At 38.9% G+C, this 16,582-nt stretch overlaps 1 protein-coding gene across 1 annotated transcript in view; it reads right to left on the reverse strand.

The window, feature by feature from the left end:
* Window positions 1-704: 704 nt before the first annotated feature.
* Smc3 (structural maintenance of chromosomes 3) overlaps window positions 705-16,582 on the reverse strand; it is a 38,269-nt gene continuing 22,391 nt past the window's right edge. The window contains exons 14-29 of the mRNA XM_041661674.1: window positions 16,321-16,424; window positions 16,121-16,220; window positions 15,477-15,637; window positions 14,993-15,134; window positions 12,953-13,103; window positions 11,162-11,314; window positions 9,631-9,782; window positions 8,505-8,663; window positions 6,632-6,739; window positions 6,054-6,162; window positions 4,439-4,686; window positions 4,141-4,353; window positions 3,708-3,899; window positions 3,379-3,556; window positions 1,633-1,739; window positions 705-1,102 (exon numbers count right to left, since the gene is read on the reverse strand). Coding sequence (XP_041517608.1) covers window positions 1,031-1,102; window positions 1,633-1,739; window positions 3,379-3,556; window positions 3,708-3,899; window positions 4,141-4,353; window positions 4,439-4,686; window positions 6,054-6,162; window positions 6,632-6,739; window positions 8,505-8,663; window positions 9,631-9,782; window positions 11,162-11,314; window positions 12,953-13,103; window positions 14,993-15,134; window positions 15,477-15,637; window positions 16,121-16,220; window positions 16,321-16,424 — 2,349 coding nt within the window. The 3' untranslated portion in view covers window positions 705-1,030. The remainder of the gene's footprint in view (window positions 1,103-1,632; window positions 1,740-3,378; window positions 3,557-3,707; window positions 3,900-4,140; window positions 4,354-4,438; window positions 4,687-6,053; window positions 6,163-6,631; window positions 6,740-8,504; window positions 8,664-9,630; window positions 9,783-11,161; window positions 11,315-12,952; window positions 13,104-14,992; window positions 15,135-15,476; window positions 15,638-16,120; window positions 16,221-16,320; window positions 16,425-16,582) is intronic.

Here is a 16,582-nt window from a genome sequence, read left to right on the forward strand (position 1 = left end):
CTAGGAACAGAACCCAGGGTTTGCACATTTGAGACAAGGATTCTAGCACTGAGCTACTCCTGCTGGCCAGTTAAAACCATCTCCTTATACAGTCCTAACCTACCCAGGAAACAAGGAAACTGCATGGCTCATGTTTAGAGTCAGCATTCTGAATTTCACTTAAAACTGCTTTCCCAACCCCATACCAACCTTCGTTAAAATACAGTCATATCAAATTCACAGTGTCTGAAGGGGGAGCGGCGGGGGCGATAGCTCAGTGACTAAGCGCACTCACTGGCTTCTCTTCCAGTGGTCCACTGGAAGCTCACAAACATCTGTAACTAGCCCCAGGAGATCGGATACCCGCTTCTGGGTGTATGGACAGACAGACAAAATGTTCAAAGGACTATTATGTTGAGTGAAAGCAGGGTGCTTAGAAACCTTCAAAGGAACTCAGCGTTACCTGATGAACTTACAAGCAAGGTGGCTGAGACAGTATTCCCTTAAGAATATGACTGGACTGGCCCAAGGAAAGACCTAGCAGTGTGGCACTTTGTTCACAACACATTAAAACCTGCAGCCAGAACTGAAAACCCACTAATGGAATGAACAGAATATGGGACTACATTTTTAATCCTCTATTAGCTGAAAAAAACACTTTTCTTATGCAAAATATGTATTTGTTTTTAACCATTACAATGACAAAAAGCCACATTTACACTAAATTAGTCACAAACCAATTATTTAATAGAAGCTATAAAAAGTATAACTGATAAAATAATTCAGAAGAATATTTAGAATATCTCAAAAGATTTAAAATAGGAGGACACTTTACAAAAAGCTGTGTAGGAAATAAAATTCCTCAACTATACGTAGAAATGTAACATTACAGGGGAGTTTATAAAATACAAAGACAAGTATAAAAGGACTGTGTATTCTAAATCCAAAAACTCAATAATAACCAATTACTTAGTTTTAAAATTTACAGTTCCTGGTTATGAAGACCACAATATTATACACATCTTCCAAGCTAGCAGACAGCATCTTTCAATTAACCATGGGTGGTGTCATCTTCTACAAAATCTTTGGCCATCTCTGCTGTGATCACATCAATGTGACTGACCTGAAGAACAATAAATGTCAGAAAGTCCGTTAGATCTTAAAGGAATGAATCAGTATTGGCACTGCATAGGGTAGTATCTAATATATACGGCTACCACCCAGAAAAATTTTAACTTTTTACATGCCATATCAAATGATTTTGAAGCACCGGCTACTGGAAGACTTTATTAACAACCCTGTCTATTCAATGTGGGAGATTAAAAACTCCTACAGCCTGGCATGGTGTCAACACACAATCCCAGCACTCAGGAGGCAGAAGCAGGATTGCCAGTTGAGGGCAGCCTGGTTTCTATCTCAGTTTTTTTGGACGGTTGCCCCAAACCCCAAAGTCATATGAATGTTAGACAAGCACTTGGCCACCCACATCCTCACCTAATAAAAATCAAGGTAACAAATGGCATGAAAGTTAAAAGTTTTTCTTTTTCTAGGAAGAGATCATTATTTAAACAATGACTTTCTAAGTAATGTAACACAAAACCAAAATAAAAAAATACAATGAAAAACAAACACCAACCTAAAACAGAAAATTACCTTATTTCTGAACTTTACACCATAGAATTTGTCGGCTGACTCCAGCAGTTCAGGCCTAAAAGTGGTAGTGATAAACTGCGCATGCACAGCCAGTTCCATGATCATATCTGTGGAAACAAGGAGTGAGCTACCAATCTCCATTCTCACACCTGAGATTTCAAAAACAACTATTTTTATTCTTGCCTAAAATTCACACTTGCTAAAGAAGCCTGTGATTTTTTTGGTCTTCAAAACCTATCAACTTTTCAAAAGTAGGAATAAAATCTTTAGCCAGGTGCAGTGGTGCATGTCTTTAATCCCAGCAATCAGGAGGCAGAGGCAGGTGAATCTCTGAATTGAAGGCCAGCCTGCTTTACATATTGAGTTCCAGGACAGCCAGAACCACACAGAGACCCTTGTCTCGAAACAATGACGAAAACAACAAACCAAAAAATCCCCTTCATCCCAGTATGACTTACAGCTACAGAATATAACGTTTTATTTACTATCAAGAAAGTTCTAACCTAGTATGGTGATACTATAATCACAGCATGTGGGAGGAGACTGGAGGATCAGAAGTTTTCCAACTTCATCCTATATGACGCTGTCTCAAAATAAAAAACCAAAAATAAATCTGAAACAGATTTTTAACATAGAAATGTCAATCATTTTCTCATATACATAGAAAATAAACGCTAACTACGCCCTGCTTCTAGTCCATCTGAAAGCTTTTTCAGCTTGTAAGATCAGATTTAGTATCTGTACTACGTTCTGAATATCCACAAACATTTTATTATCATGTATACATGTGCACCATGTATGTACCCGGTACCTCCCTCAAAGTCAGAAGAGGGTGTTGGATCCCCTGGATCTGGAATTATGGATGGCCCTGAATCAACATATGGGTGCTTGGAATCAAACCCAGATCCTGCAAGAGTCATCAATGCTCTGAACTGCTGACCTACCTCCAGACCCACAAATACTACCCTTAATGCTGAAAAAGAAAAAATGTTTTAAGTGTTCTGTATCAAAGTTTTATTGAAAGATTTTCAATTAAGTGGAAGAATTACATCTATTTCTCAGAAGTAAACTCTGAATATAGTCTAATACCAAACTATTAAGTTATTCAGAGAAAATACTTATTGAATATACAGTCTACCCAATCACACCAGGCAACAAGTCACTAAGAAAGGGCTAAGCCACCACCATTATTATTATTATCTTGAAGACATTTCTTGAGACAGGGCTCAATGCATCCCAGGCTGGCCATGAACTTGATTTGATATGCAGCTTTGGCTGGTCTTGAACTCCTGAACCTCCCGCCTGTACTTCCTAAATGCTAGGAATACAGACAAATGCCACCTTGCCCAGTTTATGAAATACTGGCTATCAAATCCAAAACTTTGTGCTGGCCGGCTAAGCACTCTCTGCTCAGCTACATCCCTAGGCCAGCCAGTTCTTCAGAGTGCCAATATATAGGCCAGAGGTTGACACTATTATCTTCCTGCCATTCTTCCTGGCCATCCACCTCATTTCTTTTTTCTTTCTTTAAAAGATAATGTCTCTCACTGAACCTGGAGCTCATGGTTTTGGCTACACTGGGTGGCCTTTGATCTCCCAGTGTCCTCATGTCTCCATTGGCTCCCTGCCCAACTTTAAGGTGGGTGCTAGAGATCCAAACTTGGACCCTCACGCTTGCCTAGTAGGACTATATCCCCCCTCCTCAGGCACAGCAAGTTCTTACTGAATAGAAAATCAAAACTGTACCTGACACAGCTTTTCTGTGCTGAGCATCCAAAGCTTGGTCAATCTCATCAAACAAGTAAAAAGGAGCAGGGTCACATTTCTGAATGGCAAAAATGAGAGCAAGGGCCACCAGAGACTTCTGTCCGCCCGAGAGCTGCTGCATTTCCCTCATTTCTCCTTGCTTTCCTGTGAACGACACCTGAGAAAACACAGAGAGTTAATATCCTAAAGGTGATGTCACCATCACGCCTCAAAATTAAGCGGCTCATAAGCAATTCAGATAAAATAAAATAAAATATAAATTCTGTTCTGATCACACTACAAGAAAAACTGACTGGGAAGGATTTTACCCTGATTCCAACTCCGGTGAACTGGTCGACTGACGGAACGCTGCTCTGTGAGCCAGAGCCCTTCTCGCTCTCCCCACTGCCTTCCCCTTCATCCTGAGACTGACTGCCCTCCACATCTCCTTTCTTCATCACCAAAGTCGCTTTGCCACCAGGTACCAACTTCTGGAACACTTCACTGAAGTTCTTAGAAACCTTAAAGAAAAAAAAAATCTCAACTGAAATACAAATGTGGCTTAGGAATAGTTCTGTTTGAAACAAGTATTTAATCAGATGTATTTTTAAATTTTAGTCAAAACACCTGAACCCTTTCCAGAGCTGTATAAATCACTAGGTTAGGGGCCAGTAAGCATACTTCCCGTATGCTAGATCCACCTTCAAACAAAAGAACTGAAGTTTTTGTCTGTCTGGGGTTTCCATTACCAACAGAACATACCTGTTTGAAAGTTAACTGAATAGCTTCATATTTTCGAAGTTCAAGCACATTCATTAATTCCATGATAGATTTGTAGCCCCTATCCAATTCTTCTTGTCGCTTTATCAACTTTTCCTTCTGCTCAGAGAAATTCACAAACTGATCTAAAGCTTTTTTGTTAACATGACTGTACTTCTTCAACTCTGTGTTGCACTGCTCAAGTTTTCGAAACAACTAAAAGAAACAAAATATATTAATATACTCATACACTGCAGGGAATTTTGCAAGGATACTTTAAATGAAGTGCAGGGAGATTTACCTGCTTAAGGCTCAGCGTCTGGTACTTCTCAAACGCTTCCTGGGGAAGGGAGCCCAGCTCGCGGATCTTCTTCATGCACTCCTCTTTCTTCTTCAGCAGCATGCCCTGGCGGTTGGTCATCTTCTCCAGCTCTTTAGTGTCATGATTTATGGCATCCATGTGTTCTTTCTCCATATTTTTCCAGCGCTCCATACTTTTCTGGAGCTCTTTAATTCCAGCCTCTGTTTTGTCAATGGAATTATCCAAATCTAAGATAGGGCAAAAAGAAAATTAACACTCATAGGTGGTTTTTAAACATAAAGCAAAGAAAGCCAGCCTACAAACCACAATCCCAGAGAACCTAGACAACAATGTGGACACTAAGAGAGGCATACATAGATCTAATCTACATGGGAAGTAGAGAGCAGAAAAAGACAAGATCCCTTGAGTAAATTAGGAGCATGGGGACTGCCGGGGAGGACTGAAGGAGGGAGGGGAGAGGCAGGGAGGGGAGAAGAGAAAAATGTAGAGCTCAATAAATATCAATAAAAAATGTATTAAAAAAGAAAGGAAATTAAGGCTAGTATCATCTTATAAGCAGAATGTTATCTGAGTAAAGACTTTCATGGTCAGATTTTCTGAAGTAGGCAGGTTTCCAGTTTTCTCAGTGAAATTCACAAATCATTTAATTCTAGACAATTTTCTCCTGAGCACTACTTTAGGAAATTTGTAGGATCATTTGCATATGAACATGGTATAAGTGACTTAAAGAAGTAACAACAATTCCCTCCTTTAGACCACCACAATTAGGAACTGGACCTGACTTTGGAGCATGGCCTGGTAAGGACCTGGTGTTCACCTCAACATCAGTAATGCTTCTGAGACTACCAGCCAGGACATCCAGTACACCACGGGGACAACACAGAAAAGGAGTTACATTTTTTTTAAAAAAATCTTTTAAAAAATGATTTATTTGCTTTTACTTTACGTTTACTGGTGTTCTGCCTGCATGTATGTCTGTGTGAGGATGCCGATTCCCTGGAACTACAGTTACAGACAACTGAGCTGCATGTGGTTGCTGGGAATTGAACTCGGGTCCTCTGGAAGAGAAGCCAGAGCTCTTAACCACTAAGCCATCTCTCCAGTCCTCAGGATTATATCTTTTGTTAACAACACAGTAGCACATACCTCAATCCCAGATTGGGAAGGCAGAGACAGGCAGATCTCTGTGAGTTTGAAGCTAGCCTAGTCTACAGAGCAAGTTCCAGGACAGTCAGGGCTACTCAAACACTGGACACACACAACCAAAACCCAACCAACCAACCAAACAAAAAAAAAACCCAATCAAACAGATGAAAACGAGTACCAGACCAGCCACTGACTCCCTGAAGCCAGCGTGGTGAAGGAAAGAGTCACCTGCCACAGTGCCCACCACGCCTGCACCCGCACTCTCCTGCTCACTTCTACCTCTGCCACTTCCCCAGTAAATAAAACGCAGAACATGTTACTAGTCTCATAAAATTGCCAGAATCACTTTAACAAAAGTCGTATTTTGTATTTCATTTTGCAACAAACAATTTTGCAAAACAAACTAAATTAAATAAAATACTGAAAAAAAGTTAAACTAAGTATTTACCTTCTGATCTTGCCATAGTATCTTTTACTCTTTTATTGATAGCTTCAAGTTCTGATGTTGTGGCAGTAAGAACAGTACCACCCTCTGTCTCTCTCAATTCATTAAGTTCCTGCAAGACAAAAAAAAAAGTTTTAATGAGATTAAACCTCAAAATACAAATTTTGATTTTAAAATGTTACAATTAGCTATTTAAATGAACATTCGAGAAAGTATATATCTCATATATGTATATGTATCATACCAGGACATAACTTACAGAGGAAAAATACTGCAATTACTAGAAAATCTTTGTGCCTAACTACTAAGAAACTATAAAGTAACACTGAGCATGTAAGTATCTAGAACACAAAATTATAGTAATACAAGTAGGTGCTACTGTTACACTTACTTCACACTACAGAAAAGGCAACAGAAATGTTAAATGACTTACCCAAGTCACACACTAGGTGGGGGCAGTGCTAAAATTTCAACCTAAGGACTAAGTGGATCTTTTGGTCCCTTTCTGATGCTTCCAATCAGTATTTACTGATACACTTTCTATAGCTTATGATCAGCAAGGAGCTCAAAGTAGGATGTACCTGTTCTACTTGGTCCAAACGTTTCCTCAGATTCTCATTCAGGTAAGTCTCTACTCGAGTAATAATACCTTCTAGTTTAATTCTTTCATTTAGCAGCTGTCTGTTTTCCTAGAATAGAAGAAAAAGTTACAGAATTATGAAATGTGTTAAGAAATGCTAAGGGCCAGGGAGACGGCTCAGCAGGCAGGCAAACGCACTTGCCACACAGCCTGAAGACTCGACTTCAATCGTGGGCCCACAGAGAGGTAGAAGTAGACAATCAACTCCACTGAGTTGTGCTCTGCCTTCCACATACACACCCACCCCAACATCACACATACAAACAATACAATAATGTTTAAGAAAGAAAAAGAGAAAACGCCACTAAATCTGTAGTCCTACTGCTTATACACAAATAAACTGAAATGGGAGATTTTCAATCCCTGGGACCACGTGGTGCAAGGAGAGAACTAATTCTCAAGTCATCTTTTAATCTCCATATCCAGCCATGAAATTATATATATGTGTGTGTGTGTGTGTGTGTATGTATATATATGTGTGTATGTATAAAGTTGTTTCTGTTCCTAGTCGTTTTTTATAAGACATGTTACCAAGAGGGCTGGAGAGACGGCTCAGCCTTTAAAAACACAAAACACAGTGGCTCACAACCATCTGTATCTTGAGGTCCAAGGGATCTGACATTCTGTTCTGGCTTCCAGAACCAGCCATTTTAGTGTACATACATACACACAAGCAAAACACTCATACACATTAAATAAGAATAAAAGACATGCTCCAAAACCAACTTTCTTATCCTTCTTTTTATCTTTTGGACTCAGTGTTGACCGTTTACGACAATGTATTTTAAAAAAGGGGGCTAGCAAAATGGCTCAGTGAATGAAGGTATTTGCTGCCAAGACTACCAATGTGAGTTCCACCCCTGAATATACATGGTGGAGAGAAGCAACTTCCTAGGGCTGTCCTCTGACCTCCACATGTATGCACACAAATCCACCCCACACCCCACACATAAATGAGTGGACAGAGTAGGCTACACATAGAGAGCCCTATAAAACAAAAAGAAACATAATTAAAATACTTAATTAAAATGTCATACATAAAGGTGTTTATATCCGTGTGTGTGCACGCAAATACACATAAGTGCATAGAGAAAGAGCTAGCAGTTATCACTGTGATGGTTAATACCGCTCTATGTCACACAGGAAACAACTCTGTGGGCATGCCTGTGAGACAGGGATTATCTTAGACTACTGAAGGCCTGTTCTGAATGTACGAGGTACCATTCCATGGGTTAGGGATCTGAACTGCATAAAAAGAGAGCAAGCTGAAAATGGATGCTCATTTCTGCTGCTCCAAGTGTAGTGATCAGCTGCCTCCAGCTCCCGATGATGACAGACTGTGCCATGATGGGAGACAAAAATCCACCTTTGCCTTCTAATGCATCATCAGAGTGACTGCGCACTAACTGATGACAAGCATTCAATACGACGAATGTAAATGTATAATCCTAAGATACCCAGAACAGTTTAGACAAACAACAAAACCTTATTTACTCTCCTGGCATTCAAATTCCATGCCTGTCTGTTTTTCTATTTTCTTAACATCCTTCTCTTTCAATTTTTTTGTTGTTACTGTTCTGTTTTTTGAGACAGGGCGTCTCTGTATAGCCATGGCTATCTTGGCACTTGCTTTGTGGACCAGGATGCCCTCGAACTCACAGAGCTCTGCCTGCCTCTGCCACCCAAGTGCTAGGATTAAAGACGAGCGCCACCACCCCAATATCAAATACTTTATTTTTTGAGACAGGGTCTTCCTGTATTTCTTGACAATAGTCAATTTTCAATGGGTTTTCTTTACTGTTACGTGTACTTGCCTGCTGAAGCTGACGGATTTCATCATTCAGTGCATCTACTCTTTTCTGATCTTCTAGACTGAGTTGAGAAAGCAAATCAGTTCCTAGTTCTGCTTTCAGCGATTCTCTGGTAGACTCCATGGCATGCAGACTTGCCTCCAAGCTTTGTAAGCTACGTTGCTACATAAAATTATCATTTATTAATATTAATCACTATAATACATATAAATAGTAAAACCCTGCAAACTATGTATATATTAAGCAAGCTAAATGACTGTATCAACTCAATTATAAAAGTACTATTAAGTGTTGATAGGCTTCTGTTAGGTTTATTGAATGATAGGTGTACTGGAATAAAAGTAGAATCAAAAGAAACATGTACCAATTAAGTTTTTTCCCTGTTGGTGGTGGGAGTTGGACCCAGGGCCTCAGCATTGATCTGGGAGTCTTCTGTTTTGTGTTGATTTCATTGGTTAAATAAAGAAACTGCCTTGGCCTTTAATAGGACAGAAAATTAGGTAGGTGGAGTAAACAGAACAGAATGCTGGGAGAAAGACGCCGAGTCAGGCAGTCGCCATGATTCTCCCACCCGACACAGGCGCAGGTTAAGATCTTTCCTGGTAAGCCACACCTCATGGTGATACACAGATTATTAAATATGGGTTAAAGTAAGATGTGAGAATTAGCCAATAAGAGGTTAGAACTAATGGGCCAGGCAGTGTTTAAAAGAATACAGTTTCTGTGTAATTATTTCGGGTAAAGCTAGCCGTGCAGAGCTGGGCGGAAACGCAGCCCACCACAGCTCCCACTACACTGCATCACCCTGCTGGGCAAGGCTCCATCACCAAGTATACCCCAGGACTATACTCAGTTTGATAATTAGAGTTATGTAGGTATTTATAATACAAAACTGAGGAGGGACAAATATTACATGGTTCAACTATAAAAAATCATCAGACATATTCATAAAAACAAAAATTGGCAGCATGTTTTGAATAATAATATAATTAAGGAAACATCTTTTTTTTTCTTTTACTGTATTGTCTTATTGCTACTGATATCACATAGCATGAAATCAATAATACCTGCCCAACCTATGATCCACCGCAAGTCTACACTATAGTTATAGCAAAATATACTTACGGACCTTTGGCATAAAGGTCTTCTCTGACTGCTGCCTCTTCTCTTTTAGCATCTTCATTTCTGATAATATGCTATCTCTGGAAGCTTTAAATTTCCTTTGTTGGGTCTCTATCTGCTGCATTTGGTTCATCAACTGATCAATTTCATTATTAATCCATATACAAGGCTAAGGAAAATTCTCTTAAGGTTGTAAATATAGCACATACTCTAAATTCCCTTCAGTTCTTACAATGTATCGTCATGCATCCTCTCCTCTACCCCTAAGTAACGTCCCCAGATTCATGGACCACAACAATGTTGAACTCTAATACTATTGCTAAAACTGTTCGGTCATCAAAGAAGTTTGAAACATTTCGTTACACATTCTGTTCTAAAATGTGTATATTTATTTTACTTATACTTGAATAAAACAAAATGTATTACTTTTATTAAAGTATGTTAAGTAAAATCAAGTTAATAGTAAATCTAAAGAGACTGGCAAATATAGGCAGCCGCTTCAGCTGTCAACATCTCCTCTTTGTATCTGTGTGCGTGGGGGTGGGGTGCACATGCACACACGTGGGGGAAGGCCAGAGGCTAACACTGGTTGTCTTCTTTTACTTTCTCCATTACTTTTTGAGACATAATTTGAGTTTAGAAAGTACAAGTAGGTTAAACTTGCTGTCCAGCAAACTCCTAGAATCCACCTGTCTCCATCCTTCTTGCTTTCTGTGCTAGCATTACAGAAAGCACCACCACACCCAACTTTTCACATGGGAACTGGGGATCCATACTCAGGTCTTTGTGCTGTGCTGTAAGCACTTTACTCACACTGAGCCAGCACCCGACACACAAAAATCCCTTTTCTTAATTCTTCCTCATACTCTGTCCTAATATCTTGCCACACTCAAGCAGTTACAGTATCATACACAGATCCCTGCAGGACCAAAGCTAAGGCATCTGTCTTTTTTTGTACGTTATTTGAACTACAAAATTGCAGTTAAAAAAATACATTTCAGTTAAGGATATCCTGAAGTAGTAAAATTTCCTGATGCTCAGGTACCCACACTCTTAGGAGACAAAACAGGATGCACACACCAAAAGCACCACGGTTGTCTTAAGAAATGCACACGCACGAGTGTTCTGTCGCGAGCAGAACGAGCCACCCTTCCCAAAGCACTACACTTACTTGGAAGAACGACAGCTACTAAACTTTGGGTAACTGTTGTCATTACCTCTACTAAAACTAAATCTGCACAAAATGTGTCAAGAGAGTAAACACTAAAAGACACTTTCCAGTGCTTACATAGTTTACATCTATTTAGTAACAGCATTACAACACTTCCTACATTCCTTGAAACATCAGCCAGGTCTTCCTGCCATTTCCTCTTTGCCTGACAACCTGAATTTTGTTGTTCTTCAAGTTCTATTTCTTCAAAGCACTCACTGGTATTAACTACTTTACAGTGAGACAGAAATCAGCATTACTTTTTAAATTTTCCTTAGTCCTTAGAGGTTAAATAAGATCTTGTGTTTAAGCACAAACAAAAAGATATTTTCAATGTTTCTGCGCAGGTTTTCATTGAGCTTTGCTTCAAGTTCACCCAGCTCCTCTTCTGCTTTTCTGACGTCTTTCTGTAACTCAAGTCGAGACTTCCTTGTGTCGTAATAGCCTCCAGTCAGAGCACCTCGATGGCTGACTTGATCACCTGTGAACAAAACATAAGACAGTTTTCTGTATCGTAGCCTTCTTATGCACTAGGAAGCTGACTTATGAAATACTAACTTAAGGGCTTTAACAACACAAGATTGAAAAGGGTAACTTAAGAATTTAAACTACTCTTTAAAAAAACTTTTCAATATTAAATTTGGTAGTCTTTAATTTGGTAAGATTTGAGAATCAAAAATTTGAGCAAATGTGGAACCACCGTGAATTTAAAGCAAGAATCCACAGACACACTAATGATCAACTTTAGCATCGTCACTATTGGACACACTATCTGCTGCATTAAGTTACAAACAACACTCACACATTATCATCATACCAAGAACAATGAACTGGGATCTAATGAGGAGGAAGAGACAAGACAAATCCAAAGAATGGGACATTTTCTCAAAGTCCCTTTCCAGGGAGCTAGGTGTGGTGGCGCACTTTCAATCCAGAACTTGGGAGGCAGAGGCAGGTGGTTTTGTTAGTTCAGGGCCAGCCTGGTCTATACAATAAGTTCTTAGACAGTGTAAGTTACACAGTGAGACCCTGTGTGTGTCATCGACCTCCTCTCCCAAAAAAGGGAAGGGGACAAGAGGCACTGTCTTTTAATATTCAAAGTTTTGGTGTGACTGTATTAACTGGAGAACACCCTTAAGAGACACTCAAATGTTCTAGGATGAAACAATATTTACAGTTTATTTTATACAGATGGTTTGACAACAATGTGGGTATGTTACTCTGAGAAATTAAACATTATTAAAAATTCTTATCCTGAATTATACAGATAAGTTCAATTATATTTGAGTGGGAAAAAGTCTGTTATTTCCCTTGGAAGAAAATGTAGCATTATTAACATCCGCGACTTCTTTATAAAGAAAACAGCTATTTTTATGTCAGATTACACTCACTACAAATATCAAAATATTATTTACATGGAAGTTGTAAATTTTTGAAATTTTGATAGTCAGCTGGGTATAGTGGTGTACGTCTTTAATTCCAGCACTTGGGAGGCAAAGGCAGGTAGATTTCTGGGCTCAAGGTCAGCCTGGTCTACATTATGAGCTCCAGAACAGAAACAGGGCACAGTTGAGACCCTGTTTTCAAAAAACAAAACAAAAAACAAAAAAGTAGTTATTAGACCCACTGCTATTATTTTAAAGAATCATGTTAAAATTATTTTGGTAATTATTCTAATAAACAAGTTTCTAAACGGGCTTTTATTCTTTATTTTCAAGACAGGGTTTCCATGTAGACCTGTCCTAAAATTCACTTTGTAGACCAGGCTGGCTCAAACTCAGAGAACCAACTGCCTCTGCCAGGATTAAAAGTGTGCATTACCCCTGCTCAGTCACTGTTTTAATTTTTGAGAAAAAGTCCACAGGCTTCATTATTCAACAGCCAAAGGAGAGGCCACACACAGTGCCAGAGACCAAACATTTACACTTACAAGTAGGATCTATACTTATTTAAACATTTTAAAAATTGATGAAACTGATGTGAATTTTCAAATATTCTTAAAATATGACTAAATCCTGCGATGTACTACTCACCAATATGCCTACAGCCTGAGTGACACATTAAGCAAACCACTGAACGTTTCGTGAGAGTATGTTTAAAGCTAACTGCCATTACAAACCTTCCAAAGTAATACAATCCATAGTGAAAGCACGCGCCAGCTGAGTGGAAACTTCCATGCTCCGACAGATGAGTGTCTTCCCAAACACATGTTTGAAAGCTTTGTCAAACCTCGGATTGTACCTCAGTTTACTGATCATAGGAATAGCGTCCTACAACAAACATGTTAAAAAAAAAAAATACTATGACACAATGGATTAGAAACTGTTTGCAGAATGAGTATCAATGTCTTTATGAAATAAAAGTAATATAAATGACCTGATATTATAAGTTACCCGCAGCTCTGATACAACAGTTACCCAGGTTTTTTTGTTGTTGTTTTGGGTTTTTTTGTTTTGTTTTGTTCTTTTCTGAGACCAGATTTCTCTGTAGCTTTGGAGTCTGTCCTGGAACTAGCTCTTGTAGACCAGGCTTGCCCCAAACTCACAGAGATCTGCCTGCCTCTGCCTCCCAAATGTTGGGACTAAAGGCATGCGTCACCACTGCCTGGCTAAATTACTGGTTTTTATACAGAAAACATTAGACCAAAAAATAAACAAATAAATATTAAAAAAAAATCAGTGCATTCAACTAGCCTGGAAATCCTGCCCCTGTAACCAAAGGTTTAACAGCTGGTTACTGTGAAGAATAACTCTAAGCTGACCTGACCAGGAGATGTGTGCTTAATTTACCTAGTTAAGACCTACTATTGTCTAAGACTGTACAACAGCCTCTTCCTTATAAAACTGTAAAGATTAAATCAGGCAACACATGGAAAGATGAGATAGTATATATGACATAAAGGCAAGAATGTAAAACTAGTTATTTCCTCAGTGTTCTAATTAGATATAACAGACATCTAAATTAGATATTCAGAAAAATACTGTTTCAGATAATATTTATTTTACAGGCTAGGAGAATGGCTCAGCAGGTAAAGGGCTTCCTGTTCAAGCATGAGGACCTGAATTCAGTCCCCTAGCACCCATGTAAAAAGCAAGGCACAGCAACGCACATCTGTGACCACTGCACAGGGAACATAGGGAAGACGAGAGGCTGGAGAGAGGTAGAGCCCTAGAGCTTACAGCACAGTCAATGTAGCCAAATAGTGAGGTCTAAGCTTGGAAAAGTGAACCCTTATCAAAAATTAAGGTGGAAAGGGATAGAAGGGCATTCTCTGGCACATACACACACATATACATTGTTTTTACTTTTTTCTTTCCTAAAGTCAGAACAGGATTTTTTTCAGTATTTGTGAGTACACACCTGTTTGGGCATGTTGTATGTACCTATTTATACATGCCAGAGTGTACACACAGAAGTCAGAGAACCATTTGGGAGACTCAGTTCTCTCCTTCCACCAGGTGGGTTCCAGGGATCAAACCTGGGCGCTCAGACTTGGCAGTACATGCCTTTACCCACTGAGTCACCTTCCCAGCTTTCTTTTGTTTTGTTACAGTCTTATGTCATATGGGTGAGCCTCAATTTTCCTCCCCAAAGCTTCAAAGGTAAAACTGGCATAGTTGAAAGCAAGACTCTCAATAGTCTGCTTAAATCACTGATCATTCTAATATATGTTCAGCCTTAAGCCTAGAGCATAACAGTTATGATAATCAACATTCTGAGATCAAATGCCTCAAAACAATTAACATTTTTAAAGCTGGCAATTCATTTAAAGTGTATATAACTAGTTAGACACTTTGAACTTAGTTGAAACAATTTTAAAAGTATATCCAAAGCCAGGTGGTAGAGGTGCACCCCAGCAGAGAAAATCTGTCACAAAACAAAACAAAAAAGCATATCCAGAAAACCTCAACATATTTCTTTTATATGGGAATTCTCCAATTCCTAAACCCACTGCTGTCTGTCACTCTGACAACACACACATATACAAAGGTTTGTTTCATGACTTGGCTGTGACTTGGCCTCCTCAACCCAACCCAGCACCAACTATACTCCATGCAAAGAAAGCATGTCTATCCTACAGATCAATGAATCCCAATGTAAAGTACCTAAGCACCAAAACATATTAACAGATGGCACAACAAAAACAACTTTGACTCACATTGGTTTCAGGATAGGCGGTATCTCTCACATCTAACTTGTTAAGAGGCAGAAAAGTCACCTCTCCAGGAAGATTCATTTTATTGAACTCCATTAAAATCTTCGTGCTGACTTCATCAGAATCAACAATATGGTAAAATAACCTACACAACAAAGTAAGACACATCTTCACTAGACTATAAGGTGTTGACAGCATTTAAGGATCGCACAGTTCAGAGCTTTTCTATGCAATCCAATGTGTATGGAGAAATGACTGAGAACGTTCCAATGGCCTGGCGAGCCCTGAACGGGTAAAGTATCTAGCATCTACCTTCTTCAATTAGAGAGTTAAATACAGAACTGAGGATAAACAGGTAACGGAAGACACACTGTATTACAAAACTACAAAACTGTTTTAAGATGTTCTCATTTCTTCATCTTTAAAACAACAAAACCCATTTAAATGTCAGACAAAAAAGAAAAAATAGAAAAGCCCCAAACCTCACCTGTTACCAGCAGTGACTTCCACACATGTATAGAAAGCTGGCTCACACTCAAAGTTATTCATTACGATGCCATGGTAGCCATTTTGAACATGTTGGTTTATTCCTTTTCGACGAAAATGATCTAGCACTTTGTTTATGCTGTCTATTCCATTTAAAATAGCCTGTAAACCAGTTAGTGAAAAATATCAGCATCACCAATGACACTCTGTTGGCAAGAAATGAGCCTATTATGCCATTCCTTGGCTATGATCTTAAAAATTAAACACCATCCAACATATCATCCACTTGAAATATAATAACTACATTTACCACTACTATGGGTTCTGTTTTATGATGCTAGAGTTTAAAATGGGCTCTTTATTTAACAACGAAAATTGCTTTCATTAATAAGTAGTGAACCAGGCATGATGGCACACACTTGTGATTCCAGCGCTCAGCAGCTAAGCCCATGAGTCTAAGATCAGCCTGAGCTACACAGGGAGACTTCTAACTCAAGTAGAGCAAAGTATAAAAGTATAAAGCAGACAAAAGAAAACCTGCCTACATAAAATCCCACTTCTTCCTACTTCCGAGTGATCTCTTCTTAACTTGGAACTCAGGCTGTAGACTGAAGGATGGCTCAGGAACAAAGAAGCCCCGCCTACCTTTCCTGTTGCTGCTCTAAGAAGCTGCTGCTTCTTTTCCAGGTCTTCTCTCTTAGCAGCAAGCGCTTGTTGCTCTGCATTCTCCTCTCTCCACAAGTAACTGACCAGAAAGAACAAGACGTGAACAGTTTTAATTAAGAAAGAACACTGAACCCAAACAAAGACCACGGAAAAATTACAACAGATCTCAGTCTACTAACTTTCTTTCACTTTGTAGTTCATCTTTCTTATTTTTTACTTCATAATATTTTCTGTCCAGTTCTTCAACTCGAGCTTTGACTTCATTGAGATCTTGATCCAGTTTCTATGGAAAAAGAATTTATCATCAATTTAATCCATAGTGACAAAAGAATATATATACACACATATATAATATATACACACACACACACATACACACATAAGTTCAACAAATGACATAATTCAAATATGTCCAATTTACTATATAGTGATTATACATAA

The sequence above is a fragment of the Microtus oregoni genome, unplaced genomic scaffold (genome assembly GCF_018167655.1).
Source record: "Microtus oregoni isolate MIOR12 unplaced genomic scaffold, Mior012 000012F_ref0000307, whole genome shotgun sequence".
Taxonomy (NCBI): domain Eukaryota; kingdom Metazoa; phylum Chordata; class Mammalia; order Rodentia; family Cricetidae; genus Microtus; species Microtus oregoni.